Here is a 22130-nt window from a genome sequence, read left to right on the forward strand (position 1 = left end):
TTTTTTATACCTTTAACTTTTAAGGCTATAAATCATAAATAGACTATATGTGAAACAGTAAATTAAATATGTAAATTTATTATTTAAAAAAAAAGATTTAGTACATTCATGATGTAATATCATATTGTGATTATATTTGCTTAATTTTAATTTACTACGTATGATATTATGATCTACAGGATCTCTGTAAATATACTAGAGGTGATATAAAACAAGACAACGAAGTACAAATCATCCAGTCGATAATCGGCGCAGGAATCAACCGCGAAGAGTTGAGAGACGAAATTTTCGTGCAGTGCATGCGACAAGCGACAAATAATCCAAACACGGAGTCCACCGAGAGAGTGTGGTTGCTCATTTGCCTCGCGATCGTTGCGTTCCAGCCCAGCAAGTTACTCTACAAGGTACATTTATGTGTTAAATGGCTTGCACAAAACATTTTCTACAATCCGTTTACATACACATAGTATTATTAATAATATAACAATTAATAACAATACGGTTTCCTTTAAATCCGAAATTAATGAGAAAATTTGGGTGGGGGGAGGGAGTAACAATCGGAAGTGTTTGTAAGAATAAGAAATCTTAAAATGTTTGCAATTTAGTTGTTGACATTATTCAATATTAGAAGATACTTTAAAATATACTCATTATATAATATTTTATTTATGATTTAGTATTTTGTGAGCTTCTTACGGAAGAATTTGCAGTGCGAGGGAAAACTTAAGCAGTACGTTCAATGGTGTCTCGACAATTGCAAAAACACGAAAGTGTCGTGTCGACAGTATCCACCGTCAACAGTTGAAATCGCCGTAAGTCCACTTCAACCCTGAAGTGAAAACGAGTTAAAAATGTTTTTGTCACTGTATTTGTGTTCAAAAATGGTTTAATTTTTTTATTTGTGTTGAACATTTTTCCTGAAAGAAAATTGTATTGCATTATTCTTTATTATTAAATGTCGTTTCGTATATATATAAAAAAAATAGTTTAGAACTAAAATAATTAATAACACAAATCATTTATGGAAAAAAAAAATTAATCAAAAGAACTTTAAAATATTTTCAAATTATGTTTTCTAATGATTTTTAAGACGTAAAATAGTAGATATTGGATAAACATACTTTGGAAATTCTTAGATAAACATTTTGGTTACAAATGCGCTTTAAACATTAGAGATCTAAAAAAAAAAACACAAATCTTGTGCTACAGGCTATGCGGAGACTCGGCACAATCGTCTGTAGATTTTTCTTCCTGGATGGCCGAACCAAAGCGATCGACATTCATCCAACGGACACAGCCAGTGATGCAGTTTACAAACTTGCAGACAAATTGTGTCTGAGGTCGATCGACGGTTGGTCAATATATCAGAGTCGATCAGACGGTGAAGAACACGTTCGCGCTCATTACTATTTGTATGACATAATCGCCGCTTGGCAATCGTACGTATATCAAATTTTAATAAATCTGACCACCTGTCTAATCCAAGGTCAAATTGCAATTATATGATTTATACGATTATCGTCGATAGTTAGAAGAATAGTTTGGATTTTGAATACCTATAAAAAGTTTATTGTTTTTATTATAATAATAATTACATTTAGTAGGTAGTTATAATTATTATAAAATAATAATTAAGTATAATATGAAAATATATATATTTAGGTTTATTTCTAAATTAATTAGACATGTCATGTAATAACGTTGTTGTAATGATTTATAGATCGTTTTATACAATAAACAATAATATATGAATTAATTTATAAAGAAAATTAATTTTTCTAATTTAAATAGAATAGATAATCTCATATAATGTTCAATTTCATCTGATAATTATTTTCAAGTTATCTTTTTTTGAAGTTTTAGTGTAATAGTACACTTTTATATACGCTGTTAAAGTATTATTTCACCTGATATATACTTATTATCTCAAGATAAACCTATATAACATAGATGTATATATATTTTGGTCCATAGAAAGCAGCAAATCAAACAGACAACTCAATCGAGTAGTAGTTTCCCATCGTTGAGCCGGCGTTCGAGCAACACGACTTTGACTAGTGGTGAAAACCGCTTCATATTCAAACGTCGACTGTTCCGGCATTCCCGAGAAATTTCGCAGGACCCGATTGAAGTGAACTTATTGTACGCCCAGGCCGTCTACTGTGTTGTGAAGGTAATTGATGGGAGAAATGTTAAAATTACGTGCACGAAAATGTTTCAAATAATATTTATAATTGGATTATTTTTATTATCGTTTTTAATTAGTGTGACGATTTTCCGGTCAGTGAAAAGGTTGCTCTCCAATTAGCCGGACTTCAGTGCCAAGTGTCACTCGGTGATCCCAAGGAATCGACTTTGGAGTATTACGCGGATGTCGAAAATTATCTACCGTTTAGAATAAGCAGAATAAGGAGTTCTGATACTTGGGTAGGTTTACACGTGCTTATATAGTATGTAGGAAATGATGAGTTCCCGCAACATATATGACCGTTGAAAATAGACGTATTTACGATTAAGAGTAATAAATAATTAAGGTTTGATATAAACGCCTTGGAAAAATCTTAATTTAATTAGTATTTTTTTATTTGTGTGTATTATTTTGATTGCATTGTAAAATGCTATAAAATCTAAATTAGATAAATACTGTTACATTTGATTTTCTATGAAATTATTATTCTACAACAATCCGTTGTAAAAACTCGGATTTCTACTAAAACACGGTTTTCTGGTATATGCCCCGGATATAGTACCGGATGATATTTTTCTTCTAAAAACTTTTTTTTAATTTTTACCCCTCGTGGGGTATATGAACTGGTATTCACCTGACGAAAAATTACGTCTGCAGCGAGTTTGGTCAATACCTACTCAGTGCTAACAAATAATTGAAACTTATACGATCTGGTTTTATAACAGGTACCGATATTGGCGCAAGCTCATCAACAATATGGCGCTGGCAGATCGGAGGTAATGGCAAAGGTTTTGTACTTGTCGTGTGTAATGCAATATCCGCTGTACGGCACCACGATGTTCCACGTTACCTACAGGGGCTACTGGTCTTACGGTATGATCACACTTTCACTCGAAATTGCTTCCGAGTTGATTGTTAATGTCGATCTTGTGATTTTATATAGGAAACACTCTAATACTCGGTGTCAACTGCGAAGGGCTGATGTTGATCAAACCGGAAGATAAGTTCGTCATGTACGAGTTCAGGTACACTGACGTTGAATCAATATTTTTGGACCCCAGCGATTGTTTCCTGACCATAAACTTGATGAGACACCAAAACGATAACGCTTCGGCTCACAAGTGTTTCGTCTTTGAAACGCAACAGAAATCTGAAATCGGTTCGCTTATTGTCAGTTATTGTCCGGGACTGGCCGGTTGGATAATCGAAAACGAAGCTCCAGTAAGAAACGAATAATTATTGTTTAAAATCAAGGCTGTGGACTTGATATACTAAAAAGCTATGAATTAACTAGATAATTATGCAATCAATATTGAAAAAATTAATTTTTAAATTTAATTTTAAAAATATTAATGGATTTGATAATAATTTAACTTTATTTTTATATATTAAAATATATACTTACTAAAAAAATACAACTACAACGTCATACAAATTTAGGTTCAAACCTATTTCAAATGGAAACGTATAAATTCACATCCCTGCAGCAGTTATAAAAATTTAATATTTATACTTTTTATATTAAAAACGATTTTAATTTATTTATGTACCTCTCAGGTGAAAGCAATAACGAACGACGATCGCATACGACTTTATCACAACGTGATCAATTGCCGGCGCAATTTGATCGATTCAGACATGTTGAATAAACCTCAGGACACCTCTGGTAGTTTCTTGAAGAATACCTTGCGCAGGTTAGTGATGCAGTAAAATGGTGTATGCTAAAGTCTTAAGTATATTTTTAATTTACAAATATTTTTTTTAGATTGAGTAAACACAAATTAGAAAAATTATGGGCCGAACACATTGGATCGTTGTCAGAACATGGAGAAACGTACAAGGGATTCTCGGGTTCTTATTGGTCGTTCAGTAGACAGACAATTTCCCAAAGTCTCAGTCGATTGTCTGAACAAGATGAACAGATCGCCTTGCAAATGTTCCAGATCATACTAAAATATGCTGGATTAGGTCAAAATGGTAATGATAAAGATAACGTTTGTAACCCAGGAGAAAATTGCATAATGCTGACCTAAGAATAGAATTTTGTTATATATTGCAGTAATTATATTCAAAAAAACACCCTAAAATTAAATACAAACGATTTCATAAAAAAAAAAATCATGATTAAAGATTGTCAATATATAATATTATGTTAAAAATAAATAAATATTAAAGCATTAATTGCTAAAAATGTATTCAATTATAGCTTATAATTATTATTAATAACTTATTAAATACACATGCAATATATTGGTATGGTTAAAAATTATTTCTCTTTTTTATATATTATATTCTTTTCAATTAAATTGTATTGGTATAACTAGTTATTATTATAAAATAACGCATTAAATGTAATTTTTTTAGTTTCAAATTACATTTTTAAAAGTTTATTAACAAATAAAACTATAAATATTTTTGATATATTAGAAACTAAATTAGATTTAATATTTAATTCAGAGAACTGAATCAACTTTTTATAGCGTGTTGACTGAACTGTAGATATAACTCCTGAATTTTAAAATATCCTGTTTAATAAAATTGTTTAATGATTATAGAAATCTTTGCCAATAAAATCCACCTAAAACTTTTGCCATCCCTATTTTTACCGCGCCTTCACACCACTCTTAGGATACTGGCATACTGCACAATACAACTGTCGGCGTTGTATCGATCGTTTGTTAATTAGACTTCACTCAATAGTTCGTTGTTTTTAATATGCATTAGGAGAAGTCGTCCGGCGAGCCGAAGACGAACACGTAACTCTTATACAGAACGTTATGGAAAGATCCATGCGCAAGGAGTCGCTACTTTGTGAACTTTACCTGCAGCTGATCAAGCAAACCACCGAACATCCAGATCCAAACTCGAGAGTCAACCTCAGGCATTGGGCATTGTTGTCCCTAACGTGTTCGGTAATCTTACCACCACAACGCAACATACGAAAATATTTGATTGCTCACCTGCGAAAGTGCGCCGGCGATTGTGTGACCGAGGAAGGGAAGTATGCTCGATTTGCGGAAAAAGTGAGTGTACAGATACCGTGAGGTATAGTCCTGGAGTGATTTTTCGTAGGACGTATCTATTATATTCAAATTGATTGGTTTCCTTCAAGTAGCCAATTCGAACTTACATAATTTTAAAAAGATGTCAGGACATACTCTTCGTTCTAAAGTTTTCAGCATATTTTTTATATTTTGATTCTTTTAGTGTGTGTCAAAAACTCAAGGTACGAGGAGACGACAGTGGCCGCCGTCTAGAGAAGAAATATTGTGCACGATAAACAGGAGGTTAATTTATGCCAGATTTCATTTCATGGATGGACAATACCACGCCATTGAGTTTCATCCATCTTCAACGGCTAAAGATGTGGTGGAAATCGTTAAGAATAAAATTGGACTTAGGAAGACAGCGATGGGTAAGCAGAACCTGACGCGGCGGAAACATAATACAATAATTTTTATAATTAGGGATAAAAAAACAGTTGTTATAAAATAACGACCTAAGAAACTATATATATATATAAAAAAAATATAATTATATATGATATTAATTTTTATATTATTTTTAACTAATATTTAAAAAATTTAATTTTTAACTATCTACCTAACTTTTTATTAAGTCACGTGGTCATGGACCAAAACCATTTTTTTAACTTTGATGTTCGTCTTACAAATATAACGTTAAAATATACCATATATTTAACATTGAAGTATTCAAGTAGATATATACTAGAAGTCTAGAAATAATGTATAATCATAATTTTGTTTTATGAATTATGAAAAATACATTATTCATTGAACAAATCATACATTGCTTAACATTTTTAACTCAAAACTATATTTAAAATAATTTATAAGCGCTGAATTATTATCTTAATGATCATAATATAATATCATTATATTACGTTGATCATAAAAAATAATTACGTTTTAGAATACATATGCGTTTGCCGTTTATGCATGATTACCTATTTGGCAGATACAATAAACTATATTATGCCGAATAAAATTATTTATTTATGAATCTTGTTGTATCTTGTACACAAATTGTATTGATAAATTTTCATAGAGTACGCACAATTGTTTACAGTATTTTTATTTTCCAAAATATCCATTAATCATTCTTTAAAAAGTGCAAAATAAAATTGCTCATAATATAACACGCATAGACATTTTACACAGGATATATTTTTTATAATGATTTATATTTATAGGATATGCGATCTACGAGGTGTTGGGCAATTCCGAACGGAGTTTGGTCGCCGAAGAAAAGCTTGCCGATGTCATGTCGAAGTGGGAAAGATACAGGAATGCCAACACTGGAACGGCAAACACGTCCAAGCCAATTCGAAAGCACAGCCACATATTCCTATTCAAAAAACACTTGTTCCTCGACCAGTACATGGATCTGGACGATCCAGTGGAAAAAGAATTGTTGTACCATCAGGTGCTGCATGGCCTCCGGTGCGATCGATTTCCAGTTACCGATAACGAAGCGGTTCGTATTTTGCTATTTTAACGACCATTAAATTAAACAAATATGATTTAAACTTATGATTATGTATTGAAATAATTGTCTCGACTCGACAAACTTTGAACTTGCAAATAATTCACATACATTATTTTGTTAATACATTGAGTCAATAAAGGTTCCTTAAAGATATTTACAAAAACAAAACAACCTTCAAAGATAATGGATTTTTTTAAATAGTGAAAAATTTAAATTTATAAAAATATTGTCTCTAACTGTAAAAATTTAAAAATCAGAATTCGAATTAATACATTATTAGAGAAAAAATTTAAAGTCATCACATATTTTTATAAACCACTCAGTCTGTATTTTATAATAGTTTAGAAACATAGTGGAGATAATAGGTACATCAAAATTAACATCATCAAAATTATTTCAAGCATAATATATTATAATACACTATTTTTTCATACGAGTATAAACAATTGTCCGAAAATTCTTTGAAACTTTAAAAGAATTAAAGGATTATATCCATGTTCAAAGGAGTCTACGAGTCCTTATATTCCCTCCTCTACTTAAGCCAATAAGTCAATAAGTAATAACTCAAAAACTGTTTAACCATAACGTTTAGTGTATTAATGTATTTTTATCTTGGTTTTAGGTTATGTTGACCTCTTTACAAGCTCAAGTAGAATTAGGAGACTGCGAAGATACCGTATTGGAATACCGACAAGTTTCATGTCATTGTCTTCCATCGAGGCTAGTCACTAACATACCCAACGAGGACGTGGCGATGCACCACCAAAGTTTGAGAGGAATGACTTCGGCTGAGGCCAAAAAAGCTTTCTTAAACCTGATCAAAAGCTGGCCACTTCATAGAGCTACCATATTCGATGTTATGGTTAGTGTATTCACCATTGTCTTGTTATAAAGGGTTATGATTTATATTATGCATTGCATTTAATTTTGTTAAAATCTATAACAGTAAAAATTTAATAAGAAATACAACGAAATCACTAAAAATTATATATTAATTATTATTAATTTCTAAAAAAATGCTATTTTAATTGTTCAAAAAACAAACATTTAATGATATATATTTACTGGGTAAGTAGGAAAAGAAATATACACTAAAAAGTATTATAGTATATATTAATAAAAATATTATGTTAGATACGATTTCTGTCAGACTTTTGTATGAAATATGTAAACATGTTAATATAATATTTCATGTTTACAATTAAGTATAAAATATAATGCATTATATGCACTAGGTATACAAAATACAATATTTAGATACGTCATTTTGTTGAATAACTAACTGAATTTGGAACCTTTAAAAAGAACTATTCATACATACATACATTCATGCAATCATATATTAAACTCTAGACCTATTTATGATATGCATTGTAAAAACAAAAATAATTTTACGACTTGATGGTTTGAAGCCTTGTAGGTGTGTACATTTCAAAATATTAACAGACACATTTGGTTTTTAGCAATCGTTCACCTCGAATTGGCCTCGTGTCCTGTGGTTAGCCGTGGATCAAGCCGGTTTACATCTACTGGAACACCGTTCTCGAAATGCGTTGTGTTCGTACGAATATGACAGTATCTTGAGTTACAGTCCGGCCGTAAATTGTCTGATGATTATCACGGGCAGCGACAAAAAGCAAAGCAAGATCATACTGACCACTTCGCAGGTAACGTTTTTTAATATGTAAAATTGCCGGTTACTGTCACACCCCACAAGCCACTACAGCCCTACAGGTATCGGATTCAATTTCCAATTTCATTTAGTACCAATACAAGTGAATTGAATTCTCAAATGACAAATTAATAGTACGAGATGAGATATGGACCAACTATAGTTATCAACATAGAAATACAAATCGTTATTTACATGAATTACATATTTTGCATACCTACAAATATACAATATTTCTGTACTTATTTATGTTACGCCTATATAAAAAAAAAAAAATAGTTGACAAAAACACTTTAGAGGTAAAATATTACATGTTTGAATCAAATTATTCTTTTATCACATTTTCAACGGAAAAATTAAAAAAATATTATTATTTAAGACGTTTATGTTAATTTTACTAAATTACTATATAGAATATTCAAAAAACCGATATTTTAAATTGTTTTGGATTTTATTTTAAAGCTGTAAAAACAATAATGACATTTTGCTTAGTATTCTTAATGAAGACTTTATTTAAAGGCGTGGGCTTTTGTATAGTCCTGGGAAATGGCGTATAAGGGCGGAATCACGATTCCACAAAATATACTTTTTTATTTACACAATTCTGTAAAATTTGTCTCTCAAGATCCCTATACGAAATCGTTCCTGCTCACAATTATTTACGACAATGCCAGTCGCGCCATCGTTTGATATAGATTGCGAGATTGCCATAACAATAATATGATGACAACCGCTTTAGTTTACGATGATTTAATATAATAATAATATATTACTTTCGTCGCGTTACAGGCATTCCAAGTGGCGAACCTCATCCGCGAGTACACGGAAGTGTTACAGTCACCGCAGACGTTCAAGAAGCGCGAAGGCGGCGGTGGCCGCAAAAACGGGATGAACGGTTCGAGCTCGAGGCCGGTGAGCATACTGCACAAACCGGCGCCGGCGATCGAACTTCAGACATGATCCGAAGACCGACGACGGACGTCCGATCGACGACAGCAGAAAAACGACGATTGATCGGACAACAGCAAAACAGCAAAACGCGCGTATATCAAGAGAAGACCTACCTATAACGTATTCCGACTCATCTACCGCCGTTGTTAGACAAACATGATAATTATCGTGCTAAGTATACCTATATCGAGTGTTTTGTAATTATTATGGTAACCATCTGATTGCATTTTATGTACGTGTAATTAAGATATGTATATTTTTTTTTTTATATAATGGAAATTCAACGCGACAAATATGATGATTCGCACGGCGTAAATCGTTTTTTTTTTTTTTTACAAACCCTGTTAGGTATATTTTTACGTTTCGAACTGTCGGGTTTCGTCAAAATCGAAATCATAATAATAATAACGTTATAGTTAAAACCGAAATAACCGGTTATATGACGTATCGTATATTATATATGTATTGTAATATTGTTTTTTCAACATAGTGAATTATTCGATCGAACTAATAGTTAAACTACAGACTTTGTCGAACGATCTATCAGGCGATTGCCGAAAAACCTAAATATCATTTAAATCTCACACAAAATAATGTATATGCCCATACCGACTACAACTGTTGTACACACAGCGAATACGCCACGAATAATGTGATTATTTGCGTGCAACAACTCGGGCGCTCACCGGTGTACCTATATATATATATATATAGGAACTAGTTAATTATTTGTCTACTACTCGTGTATATAGTTTATATTATAATGACAGTATATTGGCATTTATTACTGATATTGTGTGTATTCGTGTACGTTAATATGTATACGAATATGATACACCCATAATAGTGTAATGATTTTTATAAATTCTGTTCTTATTCTCTTTAAATCGATGTACGAAAATTATCGAATAGGTATACAATTTCTCGTTGTTACAGTTTTATAGTTAAATATCTATAAACATATTATATTTCATTAAATTATCTTAATCGGTATATATATATATATATATTTAACATATAGACATATATCCATAGCTAAAATTATTTACTTAAATATTGAATTGTATGTTTTATGTGTATTGTATAATTAATAATATTATAATTCGCAGCGCGGAGCGTGTGGTAACGTCACGATGAAACGATAACATTTTAAAGTATATTCTCTTCGAGCGCCGTGTCCGCGTGACGTGTATTTAAAAGTTCGGCGTAATACCTATAAGCGCGGGCCAAACGTAAAAGTCGACGGATTCCACGAGACATTTCGTAACACATCGCTCCGACTTCCGGTCAACCGCTGTCGTCTCGTTTGGTCGTAAAATCGGATTTCCGGACGCATCGCGTATACATATATAGCTAATTACAATATAATAATATTATTATTGATATTTCATATCTGTGCGGGTGAGATACGGGCGATGCACTGTTTCTGCGACGTCGGATTTAACATATTATATTATTATTATTATTATTTTTTATTCCCCCCACCGATACCTGTACGAGCATGTTTGACTCCACCTGCTACCACTATATTACCGTCGTATAACAATAACGTCATTTATACAATATTTAATTATTACAATACGATTTTTTTAGGACGTAAGCGTGGAACGCATATATATTTATATTATACTATTAATATTGTGTAAGCAAAGTTTTCCATTATTTATTATTATCATCATCTTATTCACCTTTGATATATACTATTATTATATTATATACAATGTAATTTTTATTAAACAAATTTTTGATGTTCAATTGTTACTATAATTTTTTAACGAGCAGATTAACAACAAAACGGAAAGAATGAATACGGAAGAAATATTGTTGTTACGCGTTTTTTTTATTATTATTATTTTTTTTTTTTTTTTGTAAATACCTAATGTGATTTTTATTTTATATTTTTCTCCATTATTATTCCCGTAAATATTATGAAGAAATTCACCAAATACTGTTATGATAATGATGTTGAATAATTTTATATTATAATTAAGAAAGGTGTTATATGTTTGTCTATATATACCTATTACAAAACCAGATGAAGGTGTAGACCAATTTATGTAATTGCGTGTGCTATAATATTATATTATTAAAAGTGCCACCAACATTTTCCTAAAGTATTTATATATATATTATATCTATGCGTCATGTAATATATAATATTAAATTAAAAAATTTCTAGTTTTTATTTGATAATTAGGTACCTTTTCAGTTCCGATCGCAGTCAATTAGATATAGCCATTATAATTTATGTAGCAACCTACCTATTTTGTATGTATATAACTCACATATTTATATATATATGATTAACTAACCACTAATACTACAGACATTTCATTAAATTCAATAAATTTAGCTTAATTAATGAAGAAAAAATTATACGTGCAATAATAAGGCTTTAAAAGATGATTCATCTCCTGGATTAGATGGAATTTCGGTGAAAATGATAAAATTTTCATCGATTAAACCATCATCATACATTTTTAATTTAATTTTAACAAAATCTAATATTCTGGAATGCTTTAAAATTTCAGTAATAATAACACCTCAACACAAAAAGGCGACAAATCCCATATTGAAAATTATAGACCAATCTCGCAAATATCAAATATTGCCAAATCTTTTGAAAATTTATTAAAAAAGAACTAGTTTATTACCTTGAATGTAACCATCTGATATGGTACCCCCAATTTGGCTTTAGAGCATGCGCTAAAAAGTACTGAACGAGCGATCGCCACAGCTGGTATGTCGAACTACATATTTTATAATTCCTTCGAAAAAAAAAATGTGCAACTGTTTCAGATCTAGCAAACATCAACAGTACTGCATAAAACTTATTGTTCATATTTAAAAAAAATAGAAAACAAAAAGTTCGAATTAAGTGAAGAAACAACTTCAATAATGTGTGGTGTATACTGTATACCAGTGGTTCTTAAAGTGGGGCCATTTGGTCTCTCGGGGGGTGGGCGATAGTTTTGAAAGGGGCGTTGAGCTTTTTCAAACGTAATAAAGAAATCGGTTGGACATTTGCAACAAAGGTGATCTACGTTTAGCAAAGAGTTATTTATCTTACTTTATTCAACTAAGATGCACTACATTAACCATTTATTTTAAGAAATCAGGAGCACAAAACCATGGGCCATTATAATTTATAAGTAAAAAATTATGTATTTTTCATATAAATTATAAGTATAAATAACGTATAAAAATTACTCATTAATGATAAAAATACATTTAGTTCAACATAAAACAAAGCTTAAGGATAGAGTAACTATAAATATTACATATAATCATTACAACTTAATATATAAATCTTAAATGTAGATTAATTTCACAGCAAGAAAAAATAAAAAATACCTTTTAATGTAAAGCATTACGAAATAAGATATGTTGATAAGAAAATAGTAAATATTGTAAAAAAAAAAAAAAAAAAATTGCATCAGATAATTGATGATACTTCTCTAATTTCATCAGATGTATTTGAACGGGACCTTCGTTTCTTATTTGGTGGTTGCTCGTCAGACTCATTAGATCTTTTATTATTACCAATGATTTCTTCGTCGCTTTCCTTTACCAAAGAAAAAAACATTACATTTACAGTCATTTATTAATATTACTTAAATTAATTTAAGTCTACTAACATCAGAATTATTTTGTTTGCTAAGCATGTCTTGAACTTTCTGTACATTTAGTCTGAAGTCACGGGTGGCAGTGAGTTTGATACTGTTCACCAAATGTTGATCCTAATCATCAAACACAGATTAACAACTCATATATTATAATATAATATAATCATAAAAAATAAACACCAGCAAATAAAATAAAAAAAGAACAGTAAAATAACCTTGCATTTTTTTCCCAATTTAGTAATTAGATTCACGAATAGTTCTAATTCAGTGACTACTCTTGGAATGTAAGATGCTTGGCGACGTGTTTGATTTTTCAATTGAACAGACTTCTTCTCTTTATCCGTCAATGGTCTATCGTACTGAAATATAATGCATAATTTATTATGAGCATTGTTAGTGAAATATTAATAAATTAACCATTACAAGTATTATACCTCTATGAACATGATAAACTTAGAAACATTTGGTGACAGTTGATCATTGACAACTTCTGACAATTTGCTCAATCTAAAAAAAAAGTAAATATAACATTATTACATACTGTCAAATATATGCAAAAAGAAGAGTTTACTCAACAAAGCTTGCTTGTACACAGGCTCGTTCACAGTGGAACGGGCCAGAAAATGTTTAATAACCACGTTGATGGTTTTATAGACTTGATATAATAAATTGAAAACAGACTCTGTACATTGACCTAATGGGATAACTGTTCTCGTAAATGAAGTTGCAGACAATACCACTAAAACAATACGATGACAGATGGCTTTTTCTCGAGATTTCAGTCGGTCTTGACAAATATTCTTTATTTTTTTCTGTGATGCATTCAGTTCAGCCTTAATTCGAGATAAGCACTGCATGACACAGTTCAATTCATTGCACAAGCTTTGACATAATACAGGACACATAACTGCTCTGTTCCAAGTAGTTATTAATCTCAATGGTCTCATTTGTGATTGACTCGTTTTATTAGACTATTGAAATATAATAAAGCAATTCATTAATAATAGATATACTACAATCAACTTTATATCAAACTTGTATTAATAATAATAAACCGTTTGTTTAAATTAAATTAAAAATTAAGTTACTATGAAAAATTATTAGCTAAACGAAAATAGATCTACATTTTTTGGTATTTGCCCCAATTTCTAAAGTAATAATAGCTAAGTAAAAATAGTGAAAGTAATAATAGCAAAATCTAAAGCAAATTTAATTTATATTAGATAAATTAAAAAAGTGAAATACATTGGTGATAATATAGGTTGAAATATGTGCTCATAGTTTTTAAGAAATAGTTCACTAGGAATATTTAGGTTAAATACTAATGAAAATAATGTTATAAGACTCAAAATTATAATTAACTGTATATACTACATAGCTATACACAATTTGGAGAACACACAAAAAAAAAGTATAATAATTGTGTGTAAAATATTACTTGATGATTATGACTCAAAAGATAATAGATATTTTTTTAAGGACATAGTCAATAACTTAGCATTTTTAGCTTTAAATGATTTAACATGTATCATTAAATTAATTGCTATAATATTATATTTTAACTAATTAAATATACAATTTTTTTTAAACATAATCTAAACATTAAAATTAGTAATTGTAATACAAATCATAATAATATTAACCTATTTTGATATTAAATGTAAATAATTATATGTATTTTTAAATGTACATTACTTTTATTTTTACTTTGTTATTATTGCATTCCCCCCTCTTTTTTCTTAGCTATTATTACTTTTATTATTTTAGCCTAGACCCACATTTTTAATTTCTTATATTAAATACTGCTTAATGAAATGGTTTTTATTTTCTTTAAACAGTTACTTACTTTATTTATTCGACCAAATGAATGGCACAAATTTTTAATTGTAGTAGCTAACATTATAGGATCGTCTTGGTTTGCTGAATGCATCTCTAGCATGAGAGTCAAGAATTGTTTAGAGTTGTTTGAATTTGAAAATGAATATTTTTCGGCTACCATAGATAGCCAGGTTAATATCTATAAGAAAGGAACATTTAATTATTCATTTTCTAAAATAAATATTAATCAAGATTACATTTTTAATTTTAGAACCCTGATTATTTTTGATGCCATGACATACTACAGACACACATCCAATTAGATGAGCTTCAATTTTATCATATGCTTCTTTGTCATCATTATCTTCCTGTTCGTTACTAATGTCATCGATTTGATTCATTTGTAATATTTGATCCAAATATAATCTCATATTACGCAGCACATTGAATATTTCTCCTGATTCATCATTCGAATCATCTTTGTCTAATAATTCATAAATTATTTTAAAAACATATTAACTAAATATTATAAATATTTACTTAATATACTTACTGGAGTCAGAAAAAAATTTATTCAAGTTTTTGTAATGTGAATTGACAAGTTTTATTATTTGTAAATAACAATCCAATCCCAATTCAAGGACTGTTTGACTGAATTTAATTTTTTCACAAACATCAAATAGAAAATAGTCGTAAAGCAATCTATCAACATTAGTTGGATAAATAATTGATACATGCATAAATAATATGAGAGTTAAAATTCTTACTTTGTTAATTTACAAATATTTTCATATAAATTACGAGGTTTTATATCACGCGAAAGCAAATTCTTCACTTCCGTCAAATATGTTTGTACCAGTTTTAATACAAATTCCCATAGTCTCACATTTTGTTTTAACAGTATAACATTAAGTTCAGATGCCCAGCTAACATTTTTACTAAAAACATCAAATTTTAAATTATTTCTAACTTTAGAAAAAATTGTTATTGATAAAATATAAAATAAGTCTTACGCGAGTAATGAAAGAAACTTATACAGTACATCGAAATCTAAATGAATTGCTGGTTCAACAAATTTAGTGATTGTTCCAGTTGTTTCACCTTTATTTTTTTTATTTCCTTTATCCTTCTTTTTATTAGTTTTATCTAATGCCTAAAACAGTAAAATATGGTAAATATTCCTTAAAATAGGAAAATTAATATTACCATAACGGCTTCCAAAATATGATTATATTTAGAAAATAACTTTTGAAGTTTTTTACAACATTCTTTGTCTTGGTCAGAACTATGCCACGAATTAACTATATAGACCATAAACGCTTGATAAACACAAAGTATTTGTTTGGTGACATCCATGTATTCTGTGGTATCAGAAATAATATCCAGTAGACAATCACTTTCGTTCTAAAAGAATTAAATAAAAGGAATCAAATTTTATTCATACTAAATAAACATAGATCTTACTTACCACTTTTATTTCGTCTGTATTGCATTCACTGTAGAAATTTACCAGTTGACAGAGTAATTGTTTTAATTCATCAATTTTAGTGTACTCTTTGTTGTCATTGAACTGTATACTTGTAACCAGTACATGTTGAGCCAGTAAAATCAACTCATCTAATGGCTCCTACAAATAATGTATAACCATAAAATTTAAGAATATAAACAAATTATGATTAACTCACATGCACAATAGGTTTATTATCTTTTCCTATGACTATGGACTTGTCAAATTTTAATGATTTTTTGTTTTCTGCAACTACAAGTCTGTTACACCATGAACTCATGTGGTCTAATAGCAAACTATTGACACATATACATAATTCATTATTATGTGAAGTCACTCTGATCAATCCTCTATAAAGTGATTGTTTGATTTCTGATTTTTGGTAAAAACATGTTTTAAGTGAGTCCAAAATTTCCAAACAAATTGTTTTATTGTTTTCTGAAGTATCTTCAGAATCAACAGCAGAATGAATATCCACAGAATCTCGATCAAGAACCATCTAAAGTCAATAACATTCTTCAAAAATTAGACTATTGTGCTAATAGTAAAATAATAATTAGCATTGTGTTATCCCAGATATTTATTTTTAGTTTGTAATTAGTCTGATTACACATTTTTGTTTATGTGAAAAGTAAAACAATTAAAATAATAAATAATTATGCAACTACATATTACCTGAGTAAATAATCCAGGCCAAGAATCCTGGCTGTTTGTATTCTGACTTAATGTTGTAAAACTGTCCAATTGAACACTACATAATATTTCAATAAATCCCAAAACTGCACAATGCCTTAATTGATAATCTCTATAAACAATTTATAATATACACATTTAATTATTGTAATGGAATGTTATTAAAATTTAGAACTTTAATATTCTTTATTAAAATATCAATTTGTATTAACATACTAATGGAACAGACTACCATTTATTACTTATTTAAGTAAGCTATTATGTATATAATATATAATATTTTAATAAGTAATTGTTAAAAAAATTATTCAAAATTAAGTTATTTTGGACTGCTTTAAGTCATAAATATACAAAAAAATTAGACTAATATTTATGGTTAGGTTAAAACGCAAATTATATATTAAATAAATAATAATTACATAGTATACTTTTTAAAATAACATACTTTGATATGAGTTCTTTTCGTAAAATCATGATGATATTATCACGTAAATATGTTGATGTCTTTAGTACGGGCATGACTGCACAAGTTACTTTATCAGTCATGCCAACTGGTATTTCTTTAAATAACTTCAATATTTCAGTATTATTTTCAATAACTGTTAATTTTTGGTTCTTACAAAGTTTATGTAAACACTCTAAGACATAAAATATAAACTTAATTACCAACTTCAAAATACTTAGAATGTGTATAGTAGAAAATATACTTCAAAGTACCTAAATATTGATTACATTCAGGGTTAGATGTAATAAAATTGGTCAATTTTCGTAAAACACTACCGGTGATAAATGATCGCTTGTGAACCAATGATACTATGATGAACAAACCAAGCTGATGAACTGTGTCTATAATCTCGGCATTTTCTACAGTAAAATAATGCAGTAATATTAAAACTGTTTGTATAGAATACAAAAAAACTAATAAAAATTATTTAATTAAAGACTTACTCTTAAATACAGATGAAGTGGTACCAAGAAATGATAATCCCAAATTAACAAGACCTTTAAATATTTTTTCATAACTTGATATTCTAAATAAACAAATAGTAATTATTAAATTATAATTATAAAGAAAATAATTAGTGTAATTAAAAACATACTCGCTCTTTATAAATATTTGAAATTGTGTGTAAACATCATATATATCCGTGTAATTGAGTTTTAACCAATATGAACGTTGAGTATTTTCTACTTCTACCAATGACTGAATTACAAGCTTTTTTATCAAATCAATAACCTAAAAACAACAAATGTACAAATTTAATACAATTTTTAATAAATGAGTGAACAAAGAAGTAATCTTCTCACATTGGCTTCAAAAGGCGCACAGCAAGACATAGTTAGTAAAAATGCCAACATGAATGGACCGAAAACCATGTTAGGAGCACCAATACTATTTTTTATATACTTAGTAATATCATTAACAAATGAAGAATGTACTTTAGCAAAGTCTTCCAAGAGAAATAATACTGTACTTTCAGCTTCTAAAAATTCTTTTTTCTCATCACCCTCTAAAAGTCCAATATAATATTAAATATAAATATTTAGAACTTGATACAAATTTATTAACAATATATACAGACAGTTGATAATAAAACACCATACCTATTTCAAATCCAAAGTTTTCGTCATTACTTTGGTCTAAATGATACTTATCATCAAAATATTTTTGAAGTGTACAAAATAGAGTTAAAAAATCTCCACTTGAACAAAAATGTAATATTTGTTGTAGAATAGGTGGAATTTCTTGAGGTTTCATTTGACCAAAATATGAGCATAATGTTTTGATAACTAGTTCATGTTCTTTTTCAGTTAATAAAGTACTTCTATAATTAAATTAATAAAACAATTTCAATATATGTGGTATAATTGTGTGTACAATTTAACCAAAGAAAAAAAATACCTAAACATTAATGCAAGTGCTACTGAGATGTTGGGCTGTACTTTATAACGACAAATGTCAGTAATGATCATTTCTTTGTAATCAGCTCCTGCCATTTCAAAATCTTCAGTTCTAATAAGTTTGATATCCGATACTATTTTTAAAATATGAGGGAACAATTCTTTCCAGCTGAAATTAAAATATCATATCTTAAAATGTGTTAAAAAAAATAAAAAATAGTAATATCAGTATTATTACCTCTGAACACAGTTCTCGTTTGATTCTTCAATGTCTTTTTTACACATGTTTATAAATTTGATAAGTTGCTTGGTCGATAGTTTATTTAATTCTAATGATAATCGACTAATCAAACATACTTTCATTTTTTCTGGAATTTCGGCATTATTGATTGCATTTAATACATATTCATAAACCTGTAAAAAAATATTGTTATATGTTAAAAATACCAACTAATGTCTTGTATCAATTTATAAATATAAAATAATAGTGGTTTGATCTACTGGCTTTAGGTAGCATATATCTCATTACTATCAATAAAATCTAATGTTTAAGTATTTAAGAATTTTAAGATATTATTCTGAGTACATTAAAGTAAGAAATACATATAATGGTACGTCAGTACATACTTTTTCAACGGTTTCTTGGGAATCCGGTTTCACAGAAAGTCCAACTAATATATACTCCAACACTTTGGGCCCATCTACGCGATCAATTTTTTCATCTATTAATGAATATATCTGTAAAATATACATAAATATAAAAATAATGTTTGATGGTATTATACAAAATTAAATAAATAGAAGGTGATAAAATAGTAGTGTTCTAGCTTTTATATTGTTTTTATTTAATTTCAGCATATTCAAATTAAGATAAATTATTTTTAATAGAGGTTTTCAATGAATACCTAAATCTAATTGATATCATACTTATACATTATCACTTATCATATTATTACAATAATATTAAATGAAAATGCACATTTTACTATTAACAAAATGGTTAAAATAGTGGTCTTGACTACGTTCATGATGACGACAATAAACAATGAGTAAGAACACACAGTGTGCTGGCAGTTTTAGGATAGAAAAAAAATAACTATAAAGTTTACAAGGTCTATCTACAGTTTAAAATAAATTAATTTCAATAAATATGTATACAATCATTGAATTTTTAAATACATAACTATCTAAATGTGCCAATACGATATTATAATATTAAATTATTAACACAATATTTTAATAACTTAAAAAATTATAATTTATAATAAATTTGGATTATAAAATTACTAAGCTTCAATAACCAGATTTTTCAGTCAAATTGTATTAATTTTAGGATTAATGCTACTATCGTCTTAATCTTCTAGTAAGTAATTAAATGAACAAATATTTATCGATTGTAAATCACGGATGTAATATTTTATCAACGGTTGAGTTATTTTGCACATTACACTGTTCTCTAGCCATATTATGTGTATTGTGATAAAACAAAAAATAAATAACTATACTTACAGTGTCCAAGTCTAGCTCTTGAGTAACGAACGTCTGAAACTGTTCAAAATCTTCGCTACTGTTCAGCCTATTGTTGGCGAGTTCCACTAGGCTTTTGATTTTGTCGCCGCTCATCTTTTACACTATCTGGAGAAGACGGAGTGCGTAACGAATATGAGTCGAGCCACGACGGTAAGTTTTGAGTTAGTGGAATCGAGAAGACGTGATTGTCGTGATTTAAGACTTTTTGACTACACCGAAAAAACGTTACGACACGATCGGTCGCTGTGGTTCGTCGCGCCTGCACCTGGCGGTAAAAAAAACACTCATGCGTACTAATGTTTACAAATAGTAAGCAGTATTATTACGGTGAATATTAAATTCACAAAGAGAAAACTATAGATGTTTTATTGATGTCTTATTATATTACTAGCATGAATCGGAGGGAAAATTCGGTTGATAAAAAATTACGTTATCAAAGATTAACCGTGTGCGTTATCAATGACGGAGTTATCACTCGGTCAAACCACGCCGGGTTGGCCTGATACGCGTCTAAAACCGCGGCAACCGATGAACCATTTTAAAATCGATAATTCAAAACGAAAATGATTTATTTAGGTCTTACAATATGATAGCGCGGGCGAGATGGAATAATACAGTAATCGAATAACAATCATCTATTATAAAGTTTTGTTTAATTATGCTAGTAAATTATTAAAAATATCACTGTTATTCGACAATACATTAGGTAGGTACATCAAAATGTCTGGTTTTTGTGTCATTTAGAAATAAAGAACACGAGAACTTTGTAGATAATCGATACTCGATAGACATCAGTTTTACTCGTATGTGCTGTGGCCACGATTAATGAAGTACAATGTTACAGATTGCACATCGGGATATGATACAAGGACGAAGGAGACGAATAAATTCCTATTTTTGCAATAGATTTCTATCGACATGTAGGGACCTATATTATAGCATATCTATTTTTTCTTAACAATGTTGTCACGTAATATCACAGAATAATATTCTGTGGTAATATGTTGTTTAACTTATCACCGAATTTTTACTATACATTGAACCAGATGGATCAAGTTGTATGATCTCTTTAAATAATGATGTCTCCAGGAACGATTTGTGCTATGGAACATATTATAAGCATCACGCGACCCCCCCCCCCCATCAAAAAAAGTTTATAAAAATGTATTAGATTTTTGTAATAAATTATAATTCTTTATTATGCATAATATAGCTAGCATACATTTTATCGTAAATTTATGAAAAATGAAATATTCAGAACTGATATGATTAAATTAGATATTTACTAAAAAATAACAATATAATGTATTTTAACCATGTGCATTAATTTTTTATATAATGTAAAAATAAAATGGAGTGCAAAACGTGAGTACCGCTCTGCAGTACGTTACATATCGAGTAGGTCACTGTAGTCTGTAATACAATATGTGTTAAATTAAAATTAAATGATGTATCATTGTATAGGTAACCTCTTCTTGTCTATAAAAAATGCACATTTTATAAATTTTTTACTATAAAAGAATTTTCAAATATTCATAGTTTTGATGAATTTTTTATTTTTTTCAATATCTCAACATCAAATGCTTATAAAAATAAAAATTGTCTATATAACAATTTTAAATATTTTTATAATATATTTAAAAAGAATAATTTTTATTAGACTTCTATAAAAAAAAAAAAATGGAACATTTAAAATCGTTATAAATAACACAAAAAAAAGAAACAATATTTTTA

The 22130-nt window shown here is 29.0% G+C and overlaps 2 protein-coding genes across 5 annotated transcripts in view; one reads left to right on the forward strand and one right to left on the reverse strand.

Annotated features, from left to right (window-relative positions):
• The window catches only part of LOC132923714 (myosin-VIIa), a 113975-nt gene extending 103311 nt beyond the window's left edge, over positions 1–10664 (forward strand). For 2 of the 3 annotated variants that reach the window (XM_060987656.1, XM_060987654.1), the window contains exons 20-34: positions 180–404; positions 678–812; positions 1210–1439; positions 1975–2173; positions 2266–2427; positions 2914–3061; positions 3132–3409; positions 3746–3882; positions 3954–4165; positions 4913–5211; positions 5396–5603; positions 6402–6685; positions 7320–7559; positions 8161–8364; positions 9159–10664. In XM_060987656.1, the coding sequence (XP_060843639.1) occupies positions 180–404; positions 678–812; positions 1210–1439; positions 1975–2173; positions 2266–2427; positions 2914–3061; positions 3132–3409; positions 3746–3882; positions 3954–4165; positions 4913–5211; positions 5396–5603; positions 6402–6685; positions 7320–7559; positions 8161–8364; positions 9159–9329 (3132 nt within the window). In that variant the 3' untranslated portion in view covers positions 9330–10664. The remainder of the gene's footprint in view (positions 1–179; positions 405–677; positions 813–1209; positions 1440–1974; positions 2174–2265; positions 2428–2913; positions 3062–3131; positions 3410–3745; positions 3883–3953; positions 4166–4912; positions 5212–5395; positions 5604–6401; positions 6686–7319; positions 7560–8160; positions 8365–9158) is intronic. The other variant, XM_060987655.1, reaches the window with a different exon arrangement.
• Positions 10665–12513: 1849 nt separating this feature from the next.
• On the reverse strand, positions 12514–20793 carry LOC132926941 (Fanconi anemia group I protein homolog). Of its 2 annotated transcripts, XM_060991367.1 has the most exons (24): positions 20376–20793; positions 19494–19604; positions 19105–19280; positions 18868–19035; positions 18570–18790; positions 18273–18475; positions 18065–18201; positions 17913–17995; positions 17682–17828; positions 17410–17602; positions 16947–17076; positions 16450–16770; positions 16233–16391; positions 15971–16168; positions 15778–15917; positions 15532–15702; positions 15318–15466; positions 15022–15248; positions 14793–14963; positions 13523–13917; positions 13381–13453; positions 13162–13305; positions 12959–13060; positions 12514–12885 (listed from the first exon to the last, which is right to left on the reverse strand). In XM_060991367.1, exons 1-24 carry the CDS (start codon positions 20487–20489, stop codon positions 12757–12759), a joined length of 4062 nt encoding a protein of 1353 aa, XP_060847350.1. In that variant the 5' UTR covers positions 20490–20793; the 3' UTR covers positions 12514–12756. The 2 variants fall into 2 exon arrangements, 1 of the variants encoding a protein (XP_060847350.1); XR_009661576.1 differs by lacking the exons at positions 12514–12885; positions 12959–13060 and having other exon boundaries at positions 13290–13305; positions 13518–13917.
• Between the last annotated feature and the right edge of the window lie 1337 nt (positions 20794–22130).

This window comes from Rhopalosiphum padi, chromosome 3 (assembly GCF_020882245.1).
Source record: "Rhopalosiphum padi isolate XX-2018 chromosome 3, ASM2088224v1, whole genome shotgun sequence".
In the NCBI taxonomy this organism is placed as follows: domain Eukaryota; kingdom Metazoa; phylum Arthropoda; class Insecta; order Hemiptera; family Aphididae; genus Rhopalosiphum; species Rhopalosiphum padi.

What these genes read in the sequence shown, in the direction of transcription:
- LOC132926941 (XM_060991367.1), bottom strand. Translation starts at nt 20,489, where the DNA reads ATGAGCGGCGACAAAATCAAAAGCCTAGTGGAACTCGCCAACAATAGG. An exon ending in TAAATTTTTTTCTGACTCCA is followed by an intron (nt 15,249 to 15,317) that starts GTAAGTATATTA and finishes ATGAATTATTAG; the next exon opens with ACAAAGATGATTCGAATGAT. An exon ending in CATTTGGTCGAATAAATAAA is followed by an intron (nt 13,918 to 14,792) that starts GTAAGTAACTGT and finishes ATATTTCAATAG; the next exon opens with TCTAATAAAACGAGTCAATC.